General features: G+C 26.6%; 2 protein-coding genes across 2 annotated transcripts in view; both read left to right on the forward strand.

Annotated features, from left to right (window-relative positions):
- Positions 1 to 89, forward strand: part of LOC136088571 (uncharacterized) — an 835-nt gene extending 746 nt beyond the window's left edge. The window contains exon 2 of the mRNA XM_065812524.1: positions 1 to 89. This exon is cut by the window's left edge and continues 301 nt beyond it. Coding sequence (XP_065668596.1) covers positions 1 to 5 — 5 coding nt within the window. The 3' untranslated portion in view covers positions 6 to 89.
- Positions 1 to 20,421, forward strand: part of LOC100202473 (protein diaphanous homolog 1) — a 79,132-nt gene that overhangs the window by 34,992 nt on the left and 23,719 nt on the right. Inside the window, exons 12-14 of the mRNA XM_065812522.1 lie at positions 7,815 to 8,188; positions 8,293 to 8,506; positions 15,532 to 15,659. Of these exons, the coding sequence (XP_065668594.1) occupies positions 7,815 to 8,188; positions 8,293 to 8,506; positions 15,532 to 15,659 (716 nt within the window). The remainder of the gene's footprint in view (positions 1 to 7,814; positions 8,189 to 8,292; positions 8,507 to 15,531; positions 15,660 to 20,421) is intronic.

The raw sequence follows: 20,421 nt of genomic DNA on the forward strand, positions 1-20,421 counted from the left end.
TTTGATATTATTTAAGAAATTAACAAAGATCAAATTAATTTTCATTTATATTTAGCACGTCAATTTATCTCCTGCATTGCTTATGCCAATAAAGAAAAAATTGCTAAAATTGTTAAAGAGAAAAACTTTTTCTCCATACTTTCTGATGGCTCTCAAGCACGAAAAACAAAGGATGAGAAAGAGTTGGTTCTTGTTCGTGTTGAACGAGATTGCATACCTGCTTATCTTGTAGTATCTTTACTAGAGATGAACAGTTTAGGTGGTGTGAACGCTAATACCATTAAAAAGGCTATTGACAGCATTTTTAATGAATCAGGAAATATTCCTTTAACTGCAGATGCATATAAAAATAAACTTGTCAGCGCTACTTCTGACGGAGCTAGCGATAACTTGGCATGTATAATGGGGTCTTAACTCAAATGAAAAACAACAGAACATGGCTAGTTAAAATGCACTGTGTGAACCACCGTTTGGAACTGGCAATTAAAGATAGTGCAAGAAATATTGTTCAATATAGAGATTGTGATCAATTTTATACTACCATATTCCATTTATTTCGCAATTCTGGAAAATTAAAAAGTGAAGTTAAAAAAGCAGCAGAGGCACTAAATATTACATATTACACCTTGCCCAAAATATCAGGAACGCGCTTTGTTAGTCACAGAAGACGAGGATTGACAAGATTGGTACATAACTGGCCTGCAATTATTGTAGGCTTTGACAACGCACTTGTCAATCGCAATACCACAGCAGAAATGCGCGCTAAACTTTTCGGAATCTCCAAATGTTTGCATGACTACCGACTTTTATGCATGTTTTGCGGTTACTTAGACGTCTTAGAGAAATTGAGCCCGTTATCATTGGTTTTCGAAAAAAAAACGTTGATGGTGCACGAGGTAAAACCAGCCATAGATCTAACTAAGTATTATTTGGTTGAATTAAGTAATGAAACAATAGACAATATACTTGATTCATATTTACTAAAATTTAGAATCAAGTACAAAGATGATACAACTACTCTTGTTTCTTCTTATTTCAAAGATGGCCACGAGTTAAAAAAAACAAATGCAGAGTTTGTTGACATTGAGCTTTACGATATGACTAACATTAACTTTGATAGTATTAATGCTGCTATAGAAGATAGAAAAACTGCAGTCAACATCATTAAACCATTAATAGACGATAGATTTAGTTCGTTGTCAAACACGGTCTTTGAATCAATGAGTTGGTTGGATCCCCAATTTTGGACAGCAGACAATATGTACGGCAATGCTAGCATCTCTTTATTAATAAGGAAATTTAAAATTCCTTTAGAATACGCAGGATTAAAAGTTGAAATGGTTCTCTCTGAATGGAATGCTTTTAAATTATTAATAAACACAGAGTATAAAGGAGTTACAACGGCGCTGCTATGGGAGAGAATTTTTGTTTATTATAGAAAAACTTTCCCAAACCTTCTTCTTCTTGTTGAACTAATAATGTGCATTTCTTGCTCAAACTCGTCTGTGGAACGGATTTTCAGTATACTAACCCTGATACTAAGTGATCGTCGTTTAAAAATGAGCAACCAGACAATGGAAGACGCAATATTGATAGCCGGGAATGATCCAAATTTTACCGTAGAAGAACGAGATGATATTTTGAATAGTGCCCTCAATATATACCTAAATAAACGCAGGGGGGTTTGCCTTGAATCAATGGAGGGCACTGATGCTGCACAAGAAACAATCGATAGTTCCGACGAAAGCTCCATTGACGACGAATATAGCTCAACATCTGAATTGGACTATTAAAGTTATTGTATTTGTCTTCTCAATTCCGTTTTTTTTAATCCAACAAAATACATTTAAAAAAATCAGAGCTTTTACATTTATCATAAAATATACATGCATGTCGTCCATAAAGGCTGTCACAACAAATATTAATTATAAGTAAAAGATCATTAACTCTCTTCCGCGGATATTTTCATTCAAAAATAAAACACTATAATACTTTTAAAATCACTGCGCGAGAGTGCAAATAATTTCTAACTTCTACCTATTAGTTCAACTGAGCGTGACGTCTATTTTTGTCAACTTCTTATACAATAAAAAAAATATTCAAATAACATTCTTGGATATTTTAAATACAAAGTGTCCACTTTTAAGAATCATTGCAAGTAACTAATCGATTTATTTAAAAATGTTTTATATATCGTATTTTATTATTATAGTTTAAAAAAATAGTAATAGTATTTAAAAATCTTCACGTAATATAAAAGTTTTTAAAAAGATCAACAATCAACTTGAAATACAATAAAAAGTTATTTCTAACGCTATTTTAAACAGTTTTTTATTGACTCATTTCTAAAACTTAAAAGCAACCGTGGTTATATTTTCAAAAATATATATAATATGCGTGGTCTAACCAAGCGCGTGATCGCATGCCGTTCCCGTCCAAGCCTATATATATATATATATATATATATATATATATATATATATATATATATATATATATATATATATATATATATATATATAATTCGGCAATAATTTGCCGACCTCAATCTTTTTGAGGTTGGCATCAGTTCGATGAGGTCGGCATCAGCAAAAACTATTTGATATAAAGGTCTAACCATAAAACATAGAAACAAGGTCGGCAAAAAATTGCTGACCTCAAACACTTTCAGGTTGGCATTTAGGTTGGCATTGCGGAATGCCGACCCTAATTCCGCGGGTAGATATATATATATTATATATATATATATATTTATATATATATATATATTTATATATATATATATATTTATATATATATATATATTTATATATATATTTATATATATATATATATTTATATATATATATTTATATATATATATATATATATTATATATATATATATATATATATATATTGATAGCATTAAAGCATCATATACAGTATCATACTCCTATATTAAACCAAATACAACTTGTTGTTCTTGGTGAATCGATTTCAGAATGGGCTGATGTTGTAAGTGGAGTTCCACAAGGCTCAGTTCTCGGTCCAGTATTTGTTATTTATATCAATGACCTTTCTGACAATCTCTCCGTTCTACCTAAGATGTATGCTGATGACACTAAATTTCTCACAAAAATAAATTTTAAAAATATCAAGAACAGTTTAAGCATACTCCAATCTGATCTAGACAACGTTATTAACTGGACTAACACATGGCTAATGCGTCTTAACATAGATAAGTGTAAAGTTATGCATGCTGTCAAACTACATGTCAAACTACATGTCAAACTATGCATGTTGGTAAAAACAATCTTATATCAAACTGGTTACAATACTAATATGAGATTTAATTTTGCAAAAACTACCTGTGAACAAGATCTTGGTGTTTTGATATCATACGATCTTAAATCTTTAGCACAAGCATGTAAAGCTGTCTGTCAGCTTATAAAATAATTGGTCAACTGAAGTGTGCTTTTGTCAGTCGTGATGTTAATCTCTGAAAGAAATTATATACTTGCTACATACGCCCACACCTTGAATTTGCAGTGCAAGCATGGGATCCTCTCCTCCAAAAAGATATAAATCTTCTTAAATCAATTTAGTATAGCGTGACACAAATACTGCATGCAATAAAAGACTTTTATTATGAATGCAGATGTAAAAAATTTAATATCATCCCATTAGATCATAGGTGTGAGCGTGGCGATATGATTCAGCAATATAAAATATTACACAACATCAATAATATACAATGGATTAAACCACAAACAATTATTCCAGCTTGTGCTAATCAAACTCCATCGCAACTAAGAGGGGAAATAATAAGAAGTTATCAGCCTAGACATCACTTTTTTACTAATTGTATTTTCTCTAAATGGAATGACCTCCCCAAGAAGATAACAAATGCCAAAGATGTAAAATCGTTCACGATAATTCTTGACAATATGCGAACGATTATGCTATACAATTAATCAGCTAAACTACCGCAGGGTATCATCTACTGTCGCACTATTTAACCCTTGTTTAAATGTGCTGCAGATTTTGATACTACTACTATACTATTTCTTTCGTTTTTTTACGTGATATTTCGACTCATATAGTGAGAGCCATTATTAAACTAACAAAACTGTTTAAAAAATGGTTTAAAAAAATTATAATGAACATAACAAAATGATGTCATTGCAACGTCATATATTCAACATTTTTTAATTTTACAAAAAGTGGTTTCCAATGGTGAGTCATCACCAAATTGCCATTGTCAGATTTTGAACATTGCACACCTATTTCAATGGCCTCACAAATTTTTTTTTGTGTAGTTGTTTGAATTAAGAGAAAGCGTTTTAGGGTTCTACCAATTTATTTTACCATTATGATGTTGTGATTGTTCTACTATTCCTGATGTATCCCAGTTAGCTTTTGTAACATTATTTTTATGTTCTTGAATTTGTGTGAAAATCTTTTTTCTTCACCAATATAACATGCACCACATGTGCAATCAAGCATATGAGCCGAAATATCACGTAAATAAAAGAAATAAATATATGATACCATATATGATGTTTTAATGCTTATAGTTTTATTACACATACTATGAAAGATGTCACTTGAACTTTATATATATATATATATATATCAGGCCCTGTTATGAGATTTCGCTGCGTAACAAAAGTAACTCAACTCAGCAAATATATTTTGTATTGTTAGAAGTTATATTGCGTCACTACCGTCTTTTTAAGTGCCGCATTGTAATTAAAGTTATTTTATTAATGTGTTAAAAATCATACAAACAGTTTGTTTTTTTCTCACTATAACAAAAGTTACAAATTAATCTAAGTTCCTATTTGAAAAATCATTTTTATCATTTTTTTCAAATAGAAACTAAATTTCATTTTGAAAAAAATTTTTTTTTATAAAACATAACATAATATTTGTTTATTTTCTTATAATTTTACAGTTGGTTTTTGGTTATTTTATTAACTGTTAATAAATTTTTTCTTATTTATTTTGTGAACTCTTTTTAATGTTTTTAAACAATAAAGAGTTTTTTTTATTATTTATAAGTTACCGATAACATATTCGTGATCATAATTTATTTTCATAAATTAAACTTAAATTAAAATATCTTATTAATAAAATATTTAAATCAAAATAAATCGTGCATTTTTTAAATTATTATGACAAAAAATAATTTTTATATTTAAAAGGAATTTATATATTTAATTCCTTAAGATAAAACTTAAAACACTTTATTTTCTTTAACTAATTTTTAACAACAACAAAAAATTGTTAAACAAACTGTTTCTTTAACAAAAAATCTATTTGTTTACAATTGCGGTTAAATACTTTCACTTGCGACTTTATTTCTTCTAAATAAACGTCACATAAATGATATCAAAATATAATTTAATTATTCTAAAAGATAAAAGTTTTTGCGTAACACAAAACTGCTTAACGCGTAGGCAAATCACCTTTTCGCAGGTAAAATGTGAGCTGCGTAACGCTTTTTAACAAGGCCTGATATATATATATATATATATATATATATACAGTAGCGTGCAAAAGTAACCAGACAAGAACATAACTTTTGAATGAAAAGTCCAATTTCTTTCAAATTTTCACTGAAATGTCAAAAAATTGATTACAAATCTAAAAACAAATGAAATTTTACTAAATCTAAGCAATCTTATCTTAAAAGTTCATTTAGTTATGTGTGTGCAAAAGTCCGGACAGAAAAAAAATTTGAATTAGATTTTTTTTTTAAACATTTCTTAAATTGAAAATGCCCTTAGCATTGATTACTGCTTGAGAGTGACAATGCATTGAGTCCACCAGCTTCATAATCACAATAATTTTGATTTTTCCCCATTCTTGTTTCAGAGTATTCAATAAATCACGTTTACTTGTTGGTTTTCAACATAGACATTCAATAGAATTAAGGTCAGGACTTTGCTAAGGCTATTCAATTAATCGAATTTCTTTGATTTTGAAAAAGTTTTTCACAAGGGTAGCATAACATTCTTAAGTAGACAAAAATATGTACAAAGTACATATTTTTGTTTATTTTGACATCAATCAAATGGATAGGTCCGATACAATCTCTATTCAAGTTAGCCCTTAGCCCAGTTCATAACAGTTCATAATTTAATAGCAAGTTAATAAAAATATCATATTTATTGGTGTTGTTAAATACACAATAAAAAATGAAAAATATAATAAACATGATAATTCTATATATTCTACTAGATTAGTATATATTTTAGCAGAAGTTAAAAATTGTTTTCAAAACTTTTATAATATTTAATATTTGTTTTTAATAAGCAAACAAACATTACTTCACTTTAAGGAAAGTAAGATTGTTTTAAAGTAAGATTGTTTTAAAGTAATTCCAAATCCATTCATTTTAGTTAAAATTTTGCATGATTTTGTAAATGCATGCTAAAACCATGCTAAAACATAATTACTTTCTTTAATAGCGTATTTGATTAATAGTTGTTTTACTTAAATGTAATGCTATTAAAGAAAGTAGCATGTTTTAATATGGTTTCTTTTAAAGTCTTTAAAATGCATTTTAAGTTATAGTAACAAGTTGCTTTTTATTATATATGCGTTTTTTATAATAAATAAAAAACTATCAATTGCTTAATTATTTGGAAAAAAAAAATGCTAAAGTAATGCGTTCATTTTTAAAAACTTTAATTGAATGCCAGCGTTTGCATAAACAAAAGTAAAGAAATGTGACATTTATTTTTCTGTCTTTTTCTAACACATGTTTGCACCTTTGTCAATTTGTCACTCTCTCTCTCTCTCTCTCTCTCTCTCTATATATATATATATACACACACACACACTCACACACATATATATGTATATATATATATATATATATATATATATATATATATATATATATATATATATATATATATATATATATATATATATATATATATATAATATATATATATAATATATATATATATATAAATATATATATATATGTATGTATATATATATATATATATATATATATATATATATATATATATATATATGTATATATATATATATGTATATATATATATATATATATATGTATATATATATATATATGTATATATATATATATATATATGTATATATATATATGTATATATATATATATATATATATATATATATATATATATATATATATATATATATATATATATATATATAATTTGGATATATAAAATATGCAGTTTTAATAAAGATTATAAGAACAAGTGATAGATAACAATAATCAAGTTTAAATCATGGGTCTTATCAACAAATTATTAAGACAAAATAAAAATAATCTTTTGAAATTTTCTTGCATAATTTGTGTTAATTTCATAATATAGTAATTATTATGTTCTTCATAATAAATTATTTTTTTACATAAAAGTGATTTGTATGAAAAAATTTGTATTGAAAAAAATCAATTAATAATTTTTATTGCAATTCATTCATGGATATTTATTTTCCCTATGATTTTAAATTTGTTGACAGGATTTTGAAACAGCTTCGAATTATATTTGAAGTTGACCTCAAACATAGTTTTCTATGTTTGAGGTCTGACATTTTATTTATCAGAATAGTTCCTTTTTAACTTGCTGTATAATAATAAACAAAAGTTTATGCAAAGAATAAGATAAAAAACGAATAATTTAAGTTATTTTTTTATTACTTTTATCATTCTTTTTTTTTGAAAAATTTAAAAACCTAATAAATATATTGCTTTAGCTTTTGTAAGTTTTGATGGCTGAGTTATTATGAGAAAGCTTTTTAATTCAAACAACATTTTTTTAAGGTGCAGTACCTGGACCTCCACCTCTTCCAGGATCAGCTGGTCCTCCACCACCACCACCTCCACCTTTTCCTGGTGGTGGACCACCAGCACCACCGCCACCACCAGGATTTGGACCCCCTCCACCACCACCACCTGGTTTTGGAGTACCACCACCACCACCACCTCCTGGTGGGTTTCCTGGTGGACCACCACCTCCTCCTCCTCCTGGTGGATTTCCTGGTGGACCTCCTCGACCACCTGGTGCCCCTGGTGCTCCTGGTCCACCTCCAGCACCAGGAATGGGAATGATGTCTGGTCCAAAACTACCACCAGGTTTATCTCAGAAGAAACAGTATACACAAACTAAACAAACAAAACGCTTAAATTGGAATGTTGTAAGTTTTGATTAACAAATGATTTAATATATAATAAAAATATAAGGATTCTTTTTTCTAAAAATCCAAATTTGACTAGCTTAAATACATTTTTGTTGATTTAGATTCATGCTACAAAGCTAAAAGACGGAAGTTTTTGGACTAAAGTTAAAGAGGATTCTTTAGTGAAAGGTGATATTTTAGATCTTATATCTGAAACATTTGCTTCAAAACCAGCCAAAAATATTGGGGAATCAACTGATAGTCTTGCTAGTGATTCTAAACCTAAAAAAGGACTGGAACTGAAAGTGCTAGACGCAAAAACTGCTCAGAATTTATGTAAGTTTTTGTTTCAATGATAAACATTTCTTACATTAGTTAATATAGTTAAAAAGTGAAATTGTTATTATAAACAATTTTAACAGATTTTTTGGGAATATGCTAAAGTAAAAAATATTCTCTGATCATTTTTTTTATTATTAATTTTATTTTTATTTTATTTATGTTTTCGTTTTATGAAAAGTATAAATGCAACAATCGTTAATACAATTAATGGCCTATTTTAAAATACAATTTATGACCTTTTTTAAAATACAAATTTAAACATTTTTTAAAGGACTTAAGCGTTATACAAAAGAGTTTTTTAAGTTGCCAGGTTATTTAGCAAAAGAAATCAATATATTTTATTTCTAAAAACAAAAAAAGTTAAAATAGACAAACTAGTTATTTATCAAAATTTTACTTGAGAATTAATTTTTTTTTATTGAAGATTAAAGACTTTAATAATAACACTAAGAAGACTGATTGTATATAGTAAGAGATGTCAGAGTGATCTCCAGATTTTTTAAAAATTGGAATCACAGATACCATTTTTGGTCAGACAGAAAAATACAATTTAGTTAATCACTTGTTAAATAATGAAGAGTGTTCTAAAGTGTTCTTTTGTAAAACAGTGACAGGAATGTTGTACAGGCCACCAAGGTTGAAAAGTTTAAATAAGAAAGAATTTTAATAATCTTGAAAATGTCTAACAGTGGATTTATCTGTTTCTTTGGTATGACAGCAAGAGTTTGGCCATTAGATTCAATCAATCATATATATATATATTCTGAAAATAAATTTTCACGGCTATTTACAAATAGTATTGAAATACTAATCTCAAGTAAATACCTTAAAAAATAGTTTATTTATATACAATTAATCTTAGTAATAATAATAATAATAACAACAATAACAATAATAATAATAGTAATATATTTAATAATAATAACAATAATAACAAAAATAATAATAATAATAATGATAACAATATTAATATTAGTAGTAATAGTTAAAAGTAGTTAATAATAGTAATGTAAATATTTATAGAAATAACAATAAGCAATAGTAATGACAACAAAATATATAATAAAAATTAAAAAAAAAAAAAAAAAAAAAAAAAAAAAAAAAAAAAAAAATACTAAAGACAACAAAAATTGATAATAGAAATTATAAACACTAACTATATTTTTTTAATAAAAAGTAGAATAATCTAGTTTTAAAGGTTGAGAATGAATTGAGAGCTTTTAGTTCATAAGGAAGGTTGTTCCAAGTTTTAATGCTTTGATACTTTATAGATTTATGTCCGTATTTATGAGAGCAATGTTTAGAGACAGACAGGTTTAAATTACTATTGGAACGAAGGTGATAACGAGAGTTGGCACTTTTGGAAAAGAAATTGATGAAAGTTAAAGGTAGGTTATTGTGTTGGTGGTTCCAGACAAATTGGCAGTTTGAAAATTGAATATAGTCACATAGTTTTAATACTTTAGAAGTTAGATAGAGCACATTAGAATTAAATTTAATATTCTGAAAATAAATAATTTTTAAAGCCTTGTTTTGGAGGTGGGATAACCTAATAAGAGCTTGTTGATGGGACTGCCCCCAAATTTGGCATGCATATATAAGATGTGAGCCGAAAATAGCATGGTATATGTTCAAAAGTGTTTCAAGATTAACATAATGGCGAACTTTGGCCAACATACCATTAGATCTACTTAGTTTCATTGCTAAGTCTTCACAGTGGGATAAAAAGGAAAGATTTGAATTAATTTTTATACCAAGATATTTAATTGAGTTAACAGGTTCAATTTTTTTGCCACTTAATCTAAAGTTCATATGTTTATAGATTTTTGTTTTATTTGATTTAAAGATAATAAGTTCAGTTTTGTTAGAGTTTAGAAAAAGTTTGTTGGAGCGAAGCCACTGAACTAGATTGGCAAGATCATGGTTAATGTGTTTGTTAATTTTTTTTAAGGATTTATTAATTAGCATTAGGTTAGTGTCATCAGCAAAGTGGTAAACAGTAGCAAACCTAATGGACGTATGAAGATCATTAATATAAAGAAGGAAAAGCAGTGGTCCCAATACTGAACCCTGTGGAACACCATTAGAACATTTTACAAGGGTAGATTTTGAGTCATTAATAGCAACAAATTGTGTTCTATTGTTTAAGTACGAAATAAACCATTTAAGGGGTACGCCTCTGATCCCATAATATTCTAATTTTTTTAACAAAATTGAATGATCTACTGTATCGAACGCTTTCTGTAAATCGACAAATACACCGCATGCAAAATATTTGTCATCGATTGCTTTTCTAATCAGTTCAGTCATTTCAATGAGAGCATGAGTTGTGGAGTGATTGGCACGAAATCCATACTGATGGGTGTAAAAACATTTAAATTTTTCAAGAAAAGCATAAAGCCTAATATGCATTGCCTTCTCAAATAGTTTACCTATATTAGAAAGCAAGGAGATGGGTCGATAATTTGTGAAATCTAGTAAAGAGCCTTTTTTAAATATTGGAATAACTTTGGCAACTTTAAAAATATCTGGGAAAATACCACTTTTAAATGAGTTATTTATAACAGTACAGAGAGGCTTTGAAATAATGTGTGGGACTAGTTTAAGGAGGAATGTAGGTACGCTATTAGGACCAAGACTTTTTTCAGTTTTGAGCTTGTTTGTAATGAGACCAGATATTTCATTTTCAGTAACAGGATTAATAAAAAACGATTTAGCATTTGGAATGTTAAGAAAGTCACTAAATACGCGTTTTGGGGGTATGGCTTTGCTAAGTAGTTTGTTATGTATAGTGCTAAAAAAATTGTTAAATATATTAGATACGGCAGTGTGATCAGTGATAAGATTTTCGTTCAATTTAAGTTTAAAAGATGTATTGTGTGTAGAAGGTCTAATATTAATGATTTCTTTTATTCCCTTCCAGGTGTTTTTAACACTATTCAGATTATTATTAAAATACGTAATATAGTATGTTTTTTTGCTAAATTTTAATAAATTGGAAATTTTGTTTCTATAAAATTTAAATTTTGTAAATAATTCATTTTTCTTATAAATATTTTTTGATTTTATAAACTTTTTATAAAGTTTGTTTTTAACTGAGATAGATTTAAGTATTCCATACGTTATCCAAGGTTTTGATTTTAGTTTAATTTGTTGGTTGGTTAGTATTTTGTAAGGAGCATGTCGGTCTAAGATTTCATCAAATGTTTTTAAAATAAAAACCATAGACTTATTAACATCATCATCTTTTTTAATAGAGAGTTCCCAATTGATATTAGAAATTTCTTCAATAAATAAACTTTTATTAAATTTTTTGAAGCATCGTCTGTAAGTTTTTACTTTTTTGGGATGTTTGGGTATGCCAGGAATGCAAATAAATTGTGCCATGTGGTCTGAAATTGAAATCGTAAGGTTACCTGAGTATTGATCAGTTGAATGAAAGTTTGTGAATATGTTGTCAATCAGCGTTTTAGATGTAGCCGTTATGCGTGATGGTAAAATTATAGAAGGGCTTAGTGAGTAAGAAGTTAAAGAATCAAGATATCTAGAAACAGGGTTAGATTCATTGTGACTTAATAGATCCATATTAAAATCACCCATTAAAAAGATCTTTTTTTTTTCGTTACTTAGCTTTTCAAGTAGAGGAGTTAAGTGGGAAGAAGTAAACTCATGTTGATTCATTGAGGGATGACGATAAATGCAGCCAATTATTATGTTTGATTCACAAGGTTTTTCGATTTCAACAAAAATAGACTCTAAATATTTAGATGAGTAAATCATAAGATCATTGCGAACTACGTAGTTTAAATTTGAGCGTAAGTATAAAAGTGCTCCTCCTTTTTTAGCCTCAGTAGGACAATGCTCAATATTAAACCCGTTTATGTATATATCAGTTATATTTGTATCGTTTATATATAAATTAGATTCTGTAATACCTATTGCTAAGGGAAAATTATTAAGAGAGCTGATAAGACTACAGAGTTCGTCAATGTGGAATGGTAGAGAAGCGATGTTAAGATGAATATATAGTTCCGAATTGGGGAGCATAGTTTTATTGAGATCAATAACGTCATAGTATTTGCAATTAACAGAACTGGGAAATTTATTTAGATCTTTAAAGATCTTTTTATGATTACTTGGAGTCTCAAAAGAGTTTAATGAACTAGTAGGTATATTCTTACATAATAATGTTGATTTAAGCTCCAAGTTGGAAATCGAGCTGAACGCCATACTCTTAGATAAACAACTATGACAATAAAAATCTGACGAGTCATTTGAAAGAAGATTATAAGAGTACGCATTAATATGAGTACACTTTGCATGGACCCATGAGTTACACAGATCACATTGGATGGCTCTTTGATTATCAGTTATATTTTTATGACAAGTATTGCAGAGAGATTTGAATGCCATAATCTTTAGAAAAAATATTTTTATGTATATGCAGTATTAACTAATTAAAGTGACTAAAGTGTAAAATAGAGGTTTGAAAAATAAATGCAAAGTAAAAGACTAAATTTAATAATTTAAAACTTGGGTAACCGTTAGCGTGAGTAATCGAAAATAATTTTTAAAACAATACAAAAAAATAAGAACAATGATAGAAAAAAAGATTCACATTAAAGGTAATTAAAAGCTAACTTTTATAAAATTAAACAATCAAAATAAATTAAAATTAGACAAACCACGAACTAATGTTAAAAGTAACTATGACAACAATAAATATCGAATATAAAAAAACTAATACTATAATAATATCTAGTATATTAATAATATGAACTAATAATAATATAACTACTGTTAACTGTTACTAATAATAATATTATCAACAAAGATACTAGAACAATAACAAATAGAAATAAGTCAATAATAAATAAGTTTATAAAAATATAATATTAAAAATAAATGTAATATATTAAATAACTAGGTATCAAACGAGGACTAATAATAAATACAATTAACTATGAATAAATAAAATAATGTGAGAAAATGAATAATAACATAATGACTGAAAAATAATAACTAATGAATTATAATCATGATTACAAGTTATATATCGTAAAGAAAAAAGAAAATTATCTAAAACAAAAAATAAAGAAATAATAAAAAATAAAAAATCTTCTAACACTACTTTTTCTTCTTTCTTTTTTAATTGATTATTAAATTCTTCTTATCTTTTTCTTCTTTTTATTTGTTTACTTTACTTTTCGTTCTTTTGTTTACCTTTTTTTTCCTTCTTTTTTTTTTTTTTTTCTTTTCTTATTTAAGTTTATAAAGTGTTAAAAAATTCGAAGTTCTTTTTTATTTTTTTATATATATTTTTTCTTTTCCTTTTTGAATGCTTTTTGGTGTGTGTTTGCTTCAAGTTAATTTATATGATCGTTGATAAGTTATTTGTGCTTATAAAATAGAAATTAATATTTTTATATATAGATTTTTTTTTTTTCAATATTCTTTATATTTATCTTTAATTTTCTCTTTTGCCGTTATAAAAACGCATCCGCCATTTACGAAGACCTTTCAAGAGATTGATATCCTCTTTATTTGAGAGATTGATATCCCTAATATTTTCTCTCCCATATATGAGTATCATATATGGGAGAGAAAATATTAAACTTGCCTTTGTTAATACATTGTTAAAGGTTTTCCTCAAGTCTTTAGAATTAACTTTTTGAGGTAAAAATCAAGATTTTGCAGTCTAAAAATAATGGACCTTGGTGTCATCAATGCATTTTTTCATTGATTTCTTACTATAAATTCATTTGTCTTGTCCATACAATGTAGCTTTTATTTTGATTAAAATTTTTTTTATTTGTTAAATCTAATTTATACATTTCAATAAACTCTTCTGATGTACTAGTTCTCATTTTGAAAAAAAAGAAGGAAAAAAAAATCTGCAATCCTTATTTATTTAAAGATAATAACTAAGTGGAGTTTTAATTTGATTTAAAAAAAACTTGTTTTGTTATTGAAAAAGTATACTTAAAAAAAAAAGACTAACTAAAAAACTATAATCAGGTAAGTCATGTTCAATCTTTGATCTTTCCTCTGATAATCTAATTTATGATTATGATCTTTCCTTTTGTGATCTGATTTAGGATTTTTGGTGATTAGAAACATAATTTAAGTTGATATAAGTGATGGATAATTAACCTGGGTGTAGAGTTGCCAGAGATTTTGATATAAGAGTGGTTGTATAATTATTTATCTTGCCTTATTATAGTACTGCTAGAGATACAGATTTTTTATAACTATTTTTTGTACCTTATTTTGTGTAGTGTCATATATATATATATATATATAAATGCATATATAAATATATATATATATATATATATATATATATATATATACATATATATAAATATATGTATATATATATATATATATATATCTGTATAGATATATATTTATATATAAATTAAGTTAGTGTATTTTAAATATAGAGTGCTCTATGTTCATATAGAACAGAGCAATAATAAATTAGTAAAAAACACACTCTTCCTAAGGAACTCTTCCTGATGATCCAAGGTGAAACTTAAAGTAGAAGATAAAAGTTAGATAAGTGTTTTTTACTAATTTATATATATATATATATATATATATATATATATATATATATATATATATATATATGTAAATATATGTATATACATTAATATATTTATATATATATATATAAATACATACAACCCTCAGAATTAGGGTCGGCATTCGGCAATGCCGACTTAACTGCCGACCTGAAAGTATTTGAGGTCGGCAAAAAATTGCCAACCTCATTTCTATGTTTTATGGTTAGACCTTTGTATCAAATAATTTTTGCCAACCTGATGCCGAACTCAAAAAGATTGAGGTCGGCAAATTATTGCAGACCTCATTTTTCCTAATTTCAAGGGTTGTATATATATATATATATATATATATATATATATATATATATATATATATATATATATATATATATATATATATATATATATATATATATATAATATATAAATAAACATTTTTTTCAATAGCGATTTTTGTTGGTTCATTTAAACTTAGCTATGAGCAAATAAAGCAAAAGATTTTTTTATGTGATGAAGAAGTAATTACAAATTCTGCATTAGAAAGTTTGCTCAAGTTTCTTCCAACTAATGAACAGGTTTTTTATTATTTTAATTTTTTTTTAGTTTAGTGTTTTTGACTTTAAAGGTTTTCAAGTTTTATTTGCTTCGAATCAGTTTTTATATAAACTATGAAATAAAAATTTAAATCAAAAATTTATTTGAAAAAAAACATAAAAAATACTTAACTTTAAGAGAAATAAATTTTAATTCATTTTTTCAAATCTAATGTTCAGTTAACAACAATTTTCAACGTTAAATGAGTTACGGCATGAAATGACTTTTCAATCCATTTTATTGTCTTGAAGACAATATAATAGCTAAAATATTTTTAATAATCCGGTAGTGGTGTAGTGGTAAGAGCGCTCGCTTTGTAAGCGAGAGGTTCCGAGTTCGACTCCCACCATGTCCCTGGAAGTACCGCGCTCAACTTAGTTTCTCCGCGCAGCGGCCTTGCTCGGCAAGGTTCGTGTTTCGGAGTTAAAGTGTTGAGAGAGGGTTGCACCACGAATAACAACTAAAAAATAAAAACACAAAAAAATGAGTAGCCTCCTCGACTGTAGTGGCTCCCCTCGGGCCTTGGGGAGGTGAATAATCTTAACAAATATATATATATATATAAAAGCAAAAGAAAAATAACAAATGAAAAAAATGCTTTTTGGGCGCTTTTTTTTGGGTGCCCATACCGCTCCAGCAGTACCAAAACAGGTCTGGGTTTGTCTCTCTGTGTGTATATGTTTATTAAATTTTAAATTGTTAAATTTTAATATAATTTAGAATTTAATAAATATAGTTATAAGTATAAATTTATTAGGCATTAGTATATAAAAAATTTGGCATATAAATTTGCTAAATGATCACACCCATGTGAATGCCCGAAAGAAAAATGAAGTACATTAGAATACAGGAAAATTATTTTTCAAACAAAGCATATTATGACAGTTAAAAAATAAAAATTAATAGAAGATTATTTAAAAATACACTAATACGATGACAAAAATAAGAGCCAATCAATACTTACAATAATAAAATAAAAATAAAATTTTTATAAATACTTAAAACGAACAAAAATAAGCAACTAATATATCACCAATTAAAAACTCACAAAATAAAATATTGACTGCAAAATAGAAAGTATGCATACAACAATGTGAGGCCTAAAAATGGAAAAAACATTAATGCTTATTTTTGTAGTGGTTAAGTAATAAATGTAATTTGTGTAGTAGTTAAGTAATAAACATCTCCTCAGAGTCACATCTATTATTACTGGCGTTTCAATGAAGATCAGTAATAATAACTAGTTTATCCTGTCAGATATACATCATTGCCATATATGGCATACTGTTACATTGGTTTGACTAGGTTCTAACTGACATTTTTTCAAAATTTGAGATTATGACTTTATTAGAATATTTGTATCATGACAAAAAAAATAGACTGAAATTTACTGCGATCTAGTATAAAATAAGCAAACTACCAATCTGCCAAAGTTCTATCTGCAGGTTTAGTTAACTAATATTTAGTTTGACAAGGTTCCAACTAACAGGTTAGGGTAAACCCTAACTGCAGACTATTCCAAATTTTTTTTCAGTGAAATATATTATAATAGAGAATTTCATACTCATCATGAATCATACAAAAGTATTAGTCTAAATATCAACGTATAGTGTTCTAGTTTGATGTTGATGTAAAAAATAAAACAATAACAAAAATGCTAATATTTGCTATTTTTTATAAATCTTTTTTATAAAGCTACATTGCTGTAAATTAAGATAGTAATGTTGGAAAGGAGACTGAATCTTATGAGAGAAATCATTGTGGACAAGATAAGTGTGATTGACTTGGCACCATATTATACAACAACCAAACAACAATACTGAGCATTATGGACTGAATAAATTGTGGACAATGCTGGCAAACATTTTTTTAGTGCCTTTTGCAAGAAATTTGATTTTGTGGCAGAGGAAAATAAGTACGTAGTTACTTACCACATAAGTAACGTAGTTACTTAGTCTGACTCCCGCGTCCCTCAAAATCAGAACAGTATGACTAGGAAGTAGGTATTTTGTAATGTAGTACACTCAAATAGTGTTACATTACAAAATACTTCCTAGTTGTTTATGTGTCCAGAAAGTGGATCATGCGCTCAATTGAAAAGCTCACAAGTATAGCTGATTTTTATAGTCCACTCGTATTGATAAGGATCCTCAAACAAGTTAACAGAAAAAGTCCTTATCATTATTAATATGCTATTCAAATAAATCCACAAGACTTCAAGGACTGTTGTTTATCAGCAAAGCTATTTAACTACAAGTTAGTTCCTTTTTTTAACAATTAATGTGCTAAAATTATCTAACCATGATTGAAATGAACCTATAACTTGTGCTTATGTCAAATTTAATAAAAAAACCTAACAGAAAAAATGCTGGCACTAGCCCATCAACTTCTAGAGTTTTGAAGGTTAAACCAAAGATTTAAACTTTCACAATTTAAGACTGTATTTTCTTTTGTGCCTCTCCAGGACCGAGATTACTAACTAGTGATTCTTCACCTACAAGATGACAGGATGCGATGTAAAGTTTTTAGCTTTTAAGCTATAATGTAATGGTTGTTAATATAACAGTCAAATCTTGTTAGATAATATGATAGTTATCGTTTATTATACTATTGTTTCGGTTACAAAATTTAAAAGTAGTTAACTACTTCAATCACAAAACTTTAAAGTAACTAAAATGTTTCTAACTACCATTATAACCGCAGTTATAACCATGTCATATATAACAGTTATAATAAAATAGTCATAGTAAAGACTATTGACTATTTTATTATGAAAATTTTATTATGAAATGACTATTTTATTATGAAAAGGTTTTAACTGCATTTTGGGGGTATTTATTTTTCAATGAAAAGTGAAACATTTTTTAGTTACAAATATTGATACTAACGGCAAATGCTTATGGAATCATGGGTAAAAAATATTATCAATTAATACTAAAAAACTTTTATAGTATGAGCATAACAATTTTTGGCATCGATTTACTCAAAACTACTCTCTGATCAGTTAGAATCTTGTCAAATCAATGCGACAATATGCCTATTCCATACTCAGTAAAAAAGGACTCACTACAAATAATCAAAAGCCAATCATACCTAAATTTGTAGTGCACCAATTTTTTTTTGATAAATGATATTAAAACTGTATAATATAAATAAAAATAACTAAATTAAATCACTTACCATACCGCTGGAAGAAATTATGAAAACACAATAAATAAAAATTCTACTAGAAACACCAAAATAAAACTAGAACAACTCAAGAATGTATGCAATCAAAACTAATCAGATTATTAAGACAATTAAAATCAAATACTTTTAGCATAAATAAAACCCAGAAAATCAGAAAGCAATATAGGGTCATGTCATATCTACCATTAAGAAGCCCCTACTATACCTACCATGAAGAAGCCCCTATTGTGGTTTTAAAAAAAATAAGTAAATTTTTTTTTTCAATATGCTTTTTTAGTATTTGTTTTATACAAAACTAACTTATTTCAGTAACAATATATTTTTATAAAGATTTATTTTTATAGTTTTGAGTTGTATTTTATCTGTAAATGTTATTGCTTTCTAAAGTTTATCTGTTTTTTTTTTATGGCTAAAAATTAATTTTTTTGTTTTGTTTCTAAAAGAGTAAAATAGTTATTTGAATCAAAATTTAAAATGAATATTTTAAATTTTATCAAAAAGTACTAGTATTTTTTGTATAAAATTGTTTAATCCTTGACACTGTAGGTGATTACAAAAGGTATACTAGTTAGCACCTACCGTTTATAAAAACATTTTTTAGGACATGTTTTATTTTGTTTGTTTTTTTCTCTAAAAAACTATTTAGCTTAATCTAAATTACCAAGTAAAGGTAGTATAATCCTTGGGAATATTCATTTGATATGCTTTTTATACTTTATTTATGATATGAAATGAGTTATAATAAAAAGATTCAAGATTTAAAAAAGAAAGTTATGAAAGTTATTATATTTTGACGAACAACTGCAGGAGCACTTACAGGTATAAATTATGACAAAGGACAAAAAAAAAATACTTAAAAAAAAGAAGAAACAAAGTTCTAGTTCAGAGAAAATCTTTAGTGGATGATTTTTATAAAACTAAAAAACCAATGTTTTTATTATTTTGTTAGTTTTAATATAGTTATATTAAAGTTATATCTTAAGGTAAATAAGTAAAATTAAAATCAAAATATATGATTTTTTCATTCATGATAGGTGAAGAATCAATTATGGTAGGTTGTGCCATATCACATTAGGTGAAGAAATGTACTAGGTTTTACAAAAAATTAAAAATAACATTAAAAAATTAATTTTTCTCTGATTTAAATGATATAAATTAGTTAATAATTAAATATAAATTATTAATCCGAAAACCCTAAATTTAAATCTGTTATGGTTTTTTGTTAAAGTTAAAAGTTTTCTTAAAGTCACATTAGGGGAAGACATATTTAAAAAGTCAACAAAACACAATAGAGTCTTCAATAAACCCTAATGCTGTTATAGACACCTCATTCGAATTCTGTTAACCAATCAAAAGTGTAAGAATGAACAACCCGCGCAACCTAAATTCATCACAAAAATTAAATAATATATAATAATGGAAAAGCTATCGCTAAAAAACCATTAAAAATGTTACAATCAAAAATATAAAGGTTTTAAAAATTTCTTGTAAGAAATTTGAGATAATATAGTTTAAAAATTCATTGATAATAGTAATAATATGAAAACCAGCGGG

This window comes from Hydra vulgaris, chromosome 12, assembly GCF_038396675.1.
Source record: "Hydra vulgaris chromosome 12, alternate assembly HydraT2T_AEP".
Lineage (NCBI taxonomy): Eukaryota > Metazoa > Cnidaria > Hydrozoa > Anthoathecata > Hydridae > Hydra > Hydra vulgaris.